This window comes from Alligator sinensis, unplaced genomic scaffold (assembly GCF_000455745.1).
Source record: "Alligator sinensis unplaced genomic scaffold, ASM45574v1 scaffold371_1, whole genome shotgun sequence".
NCBI lineage: Eukaryota > Metazoa > Chordata > Crocodylia > Alligatoridae > Alligator > Alligator sinensis.
The window spans coordinates 1624095-1629977 of NW_005842262.1; the positions used below are offsets into that span (position 1 = coordinate 1624095).

A 5883-nucleotide genomic window follows, 5' to 3' on the forward strand; every position below is an offset into this window, starting at 1 on the left:
GCTCGGTGACGGGAAGAAAGATCGATAGGTGATCAGTCTATCGATTGGCAGCCACAATTCTGATAACTTCAGAGACACTTTGCAGCGTGCTCAAAGCTCTTCGACTTGGGCGGAAGTCACGCGGAATTTTAAACGGCCAGCGAGCCAATTACTAGCCGCCACATGTGAATAATTTAGCGCTGGCCAATAACGGGGCACAAATTTGCATCCGAATAGCGGGAACTCTTTGCACCGTGCATCTCTGTGCTGCAAAGAAGAAATGCATCCTGCAAAGGAAACTGCAAATTGGCGGGAACTCTCCTGCACGCAGGCTCTTAATTGCAGCAGAACACTCTGCTGTGCAAAGGAGCTCTCATGTGGCCAGGAAATTCCATAGTGCCAAGGCACAAAAAATCACTGGGTCGTGACAAAAACTTCTAAGGATGGAGAGCCCACACCTTCTCTAAGTGGCCTGTTCCAATGTCTAACCATCCTCTTAGTCAGAAAGTTCTTCCTAATCTCCAGTGTTAGTTTCCTCTGCACATATATAAAGGACATGTCTACACAGATATTTAGGATCAAAACTGAGGTCACCCCCAACGGAGCTGCTCTTCCCCATCTACATCATACCTCAGAGCTGTCCAACTGGTGGCTCACTTGGAGTTAATTTGCAGCCCCAACACCCACTATTCTTGGTGTGGCAGCAACTGTAGTCTCCAGGTTCTCCCTCCCTCCTCTGACTTCCACAGCAGTGTTAGGGGAGCCCATAGCCCAGGGCACCCATGACCAGGGAACTAAAAGCGAATCCAAGACGCCCACGTATTCAGTACGGGAGGGCGCCTGCACTGTGTGAGACCTGTGGGGTCAATGGCTTCCACTGGTGTGGCCTGAATGATGTGATGAGACCTGTGAGGCATGTGGCCCCTGGCTGCTTAGAAATGGACAGCCCTATCATATCTTGTAGCCTGCTCCAAAGCCACCCTTACTGCGATTTTTGTTTTAACATTGATGTATAGACTACATAGCCTTTTTTACATATACTGGAGAGAGGAAACGTGATACAGAAAGCCTGGAAATAAGGAAGAAGGGGTTGTGGATTTACTAGTGGTGGCATCCCTGTACTGGAGACGTGCAGACCTAAGCAAGTTCCAGACAGAGTCCTGGAGAGGAAAAGAGCAGCAGCAGGGGGTCATCCTCTGACCGTGACGTTCAGCAGAGCTTCCTGGTGCAGGATGGACTGCTCCTGCCCATCAGGATGAGGGACTCTCACTGTGGATAGGCAGCCACAATTATCTGTGCAGACATTCCCAAAATGACCTGCCCAAGGCCATAAAGAAAGCCTGTGGCACAGACTTTTGTCCACACAATGGATAAAATGGATGCTTAAATAAAATAAATATTTAAATTATATTTTTCTTTAAAATATTATCCTGTGTAGAAGTAAATTTGATGTTATAAGACCCTATACCAAAACCTAAATATAAGCTATTAAAATTGTTTAGATAAATACTGGGAACATATATGATGCATCCATGCGCCCTGTTCAAATTCTAATCAGTTTTAAGGTGTTGCTTTTTAACTTCTGAGGCAAACTCAACCTTCAGAAGTATTTCATAACGTTGCTTGTTGCACTGGCAAATACATATATTATTTCAGTCTTTGTTATGGTGCAATACTTGGCATTAACCTTTTCCACATAAATGTATTTTCAGCTTCAGTTCTGCAGAAACACTTTTAGCTTATGTATTTGTTTTGGTGTAGGCGTGATGTGCAAAGAGACTGCTTCCTTCATCTAGACTAGCTTATTCAAAATTGAAAAACCAATTCAGGGCTGAAAAAGCAGGAAAGATAATTTTCCTTTTCCAATCAATGAATTCTAAAATATCAGTCTACTAATTCTAAAATATTGGATCCAGATTTCTAAAGGCATTTAGGCACTTGAAAGATACAAATAAGAGCCTAGAAAGGTTTTCAAGAAAGGTTAAGCAGGTTAGGCACCTAACTGTAATTGATTTCAATTGACTAACGGGAGTCACATACCTAAAGTGCTCCGGCAGTTTTAAAAATCCCACTGGGGGTCTATCAGCATCCTTACACACCTAAATATGGTCAGAAACCTGGTCCATAGTGACCGCAAACAATCTGTTTATTTGCTAAAGTTAATAATTCATTTGTTTATTAAACAATGAATCAGTAACTTTTAAGTGGGTAACATGTTCTGATATTTTTCCTGATGTACCCAGTATATTTTAGATTGCTTTAACTAATAATAACCTATTTTAAAATGCTGGTTTTGCACATTTAATCAAATTCCTATTTCCATCCAAATCCTAAGTACATTATTGTCTACTGAAGAAGAAATGGGTTACTCGCCATTTTTTAACATAGTAAAAAGTATATATTGAGAAGTGAACTATATAAGTACCTAAATAAATATGCAGCTACTTAGCAGAGCAGCTCAAAAGAATTAACATGGCTCACAACTGTACCAAAGCCCTTAGAAATCTGCCTCTGCTGTAGGGAATGCCTCCTAGTTTTTTGGTCTCTGAGCTTCAATATTCACTTTTAGTGGCCTTCTGACAGGCAAGTGAGAATTTAATGGCCACATGGAAGGTTGTGAGTATACCTGGCACTTGGCTCCTTAACAGAAATAGCAGCCATTTAAGGTGTCTTTGTGAAATCCAGTAGCATCTCTGTGAATGAAGCTATTTGTTCATGGGTACAGATTCAGAAATGGAAAGCTATCTATAAAAGTGGCTGTTACTTTTACACTGCAGGGGTTACAACATCCATTCATACTTTTGCAACATGTAAATTTACAGTCTTCTGTGTGAGCAACTGGCCATTCAAAATGGATTTATGTATCAGCTCCATTTCATACTATTTTCTCCCTGTCATTTTTTTTCCTTCCTCCTTATTTTCATTTATTTTATTTCTCAGTCATGCCCTACAAGAGATGTTCTCTACAGCATTATGTATACAATTCAACAAACATTTTCACTTTTGCCTGGACAGATGGATTGTTTATCAAACTATGTCGGTTTTTATATCTTTAATGTATAAACAATTAGTACAAGGGTTATAAAACTTAATATCAAGAACACAGCCATTAGAAAAATGACTTGTAACAAAGATATTCTAGAAATGTAGTTTTATTAGAAGGTTTACCTGCATATGGCATATATGATTAATTTATCACAAATTAACATGAACTTTGTATATAAGATTTTGACTGGAATAAAATAAGTAATTGTTTCCTTAACATGTTTATTGATAAAAATGTGTTTTGTGTGTTTCTCTTTTTGTATCTCTTTTTCATTATCTTAACACATCAAACTGATTTTCTCCTTGACTGAAACTAACAAAACAGCTTGAACATACACAAATGCTGCATACACATAATTAAGCCTATTTAGCATTTTGAAGAAGTATTTGAGAGTGCAACAGGTAACTATTTCACACAATAATGGAAATAATAGATTGAATGTACATTTTTCCCTAGAGATACAAAATTAATTTCCATCCTAGAGATGATACAGTTCATATAATTTGCATGTGTAAATTATGAATTTTTTAAACACCTCTTACAAGTTGCAATATTGTCTGAAAGGTATTTGTGAGTCCATGTAGAGACAGCCTCAAAAAGAAGGCAAATGAGGAACATGGGTTGGTTTTTCAGGAGTAATGCACACCAGTTTTCCATACCATAAAAAAAGACCTTTTTCAGTTGCAGATCATATTTATTTTATTCAAAGTGAATTTAAGATTTCCTTTAAAACTCTTATGAAATAGCACAAAATTCTTATTTCAAAGATGATGATGCCCTTGTAAATTATTCACCTTTTTCTAAATCATCACAGGAAACAAAAACCTATTCATGTGCATTTGCAACCAGCGTGCATTTAATTTAGTTTTTTAAGTTCAGAACAGCTACACTAAAAGCTACCTCAGGATCCCTTAAATCTGATGATAGGGAACAGGGAGTATGTTCCTGAAACCACAGTCACAGGAGATAAGAACTGTTTATTTTGCCATTGCATTGGATGATGTGTCATCTCTTGCCTCCTGATGGCAACATTCAGTATTTTCCTCAGAAATTGAAATCACCTTATCCTGTCTAGTCAATGATATTCTGCCTGGATATGGGCCCTAATCCAGTTTCCACTGCGGTCAAAAGAAAGACTTCTGTTGGCTTCAACAGTAACAAGATCAACACCACAATGAGTCGGACTACAAGTTGGCTAATAAAGCGTGTGAACATTGCTACGAAACCATATACACATAGCTATCTCAAGCTCAAACGTATACAGTTCAGACCTTCACGTACCTACACACATTAAAATATTGTGAATTTGCCATGAAATCAATCACAAAACACAAACACATCTACAAATATTCACTGATGTTACTGCCCACTTCTGAAGAGAGGTGTAATTTTGCCAGATGGCATGAAGATGCCCTACCTAAATGGGCATGTTGCTTTAAAGCAATTTGGCCATGCAGTTTGCTTCACATGCCACCTGGCATTTATCTTTTTTGACGTTACACATGATCTCGATCAACTGGAAATGGAAACAGCTGCTATGCTTGGAAATCAAAATGTTTCCCTAATATCTCCGATATGCTTTTTGTCATAGGGATCCACCTGGAGACTGACACCTGTAACCAGAGCTGGAAGTGAGGATGTAAAAGGACTAGGCTGTGCCCTCCCGGATAGATCAAGCCAGCCAGCTGCCCATCACCCCTGGAGGCTGCTCTCCAGGGGTGGCATCCCTGGCAGGGGGCCAAGCAGGATTTGGTCTCCACCGCAGCTAGTACTTGATGCTTCAGAGGACCAGAAAGGAGCAGTTGCAGCATTTTTTGCCAGTGGGGTGGAGGCTTTTCCTTCCCAGCAAGAGCCAAACAGCAGGGTTTACATCAGGGGCGGGCAAAATGCAGCCCGCAGGCCAGATGCGGCCTGCCAGGCCATTCTATCCGGCCTGAGGGGCCCCTAAAAATGTAGAAAATTCATATTTATCTGCCCCTGGCGGCCTGTCATGCGGCCCTCGATGGCTTGCCAAAACTCAGGAAGCGGCCCTCCGCCCGAAATAACTGCCCGCCCCTGGTGTACATCATCTTGCGAATCTGGGGGCACTTCCATAGCGGCACTACGTGCGCTTGCCCCATGGACCGCCCCGTCTGGAAGCGGCTCTTTGCTCCGCACGGCGGCGTCTCGCCGTGGGGGTTTAGCGCAACGGGGACTCCTGCGCTGCCCACAGCCCTTCTCCCGCGCCCGCGCTGCCGCCCGCACTTACCCCGCTGCCCCCGCGCCGGTCGGCCACAGCCAGAGCCAAAGCAGGAGACTCATACCGAGCTGCCTCTCCGCGCCCTGCGGGCCTGGGCGGCGGCGCTGCGGGCTCCCTCCCGGCCCCTTCCGCCCGGCTGCCCGCGCACACGTGGCCGCGCTGATAAGGCTGGGGGCTGCCCCCCGGGGGCACGCTGCTGCCCTTAAGAGAAGCCTGTTGCACCGCCTGAGGCCGGGGCCACCTGCCAGTGCCAGCCCACTATTGCCCCGGCACACACAGCGCCCCTCGGAGCAGCGCCGCCTCCCCTCAGAGCTGCCCTGGAGCCTCCAGGCACGAGAGATCGAGGCGGTGTCCTTCCTACAACGGTAACCCAATCTAGCCTGCCACAGTTCAGCAAGCCTGGTCCCGCTCCCTGCTTCCCCGGATATTTCTGCACTCATACAGACTGGATTAAATTGAACCGAGGTTATTCGGAGAAAAGGCAATTTCCCAAGCAAGCAGGGCTGGTGATGTGTCTTACATAACTGCTGTTCTCTCCTACTGAAGCGCTAGACAGTCGTTTGTAAATAGTTGGGGCAAACTTCTGCTACCCTTTTTACCTTGCATTAGGCACTGGGTT

The 5883-nt window shown here is 43.6% G+C and overlaps 1 protein-coding gene across 1 annotated transcript in view; it reads right to left on the reverse strand.

Moving 5' to 3' along the window:
• Positions 1 to 5870, reverse strand: part of SUSD1 (sushi domain containing 1) — a 106569-nt gene extending 100699 nt beyond the window's left edge. The window contains exons 1-2 of the mRNA XM_006027717.3: positions 5864 to 5870; positions 5274 to 5321 (exon numbers count right to left, since the gene is read on the reverse strand). Coding sequence (XP_006027779.2) covers positions 5274 to 5321; positions 5864 to 5870 — 55 coding nt within the window. The remainder of the gene's footprint in view (positions 1 to 5273; positions 5322 to 5863) is intronic.
• Positions 5871 to 5883: the final 13 nt, after the last annotated feature.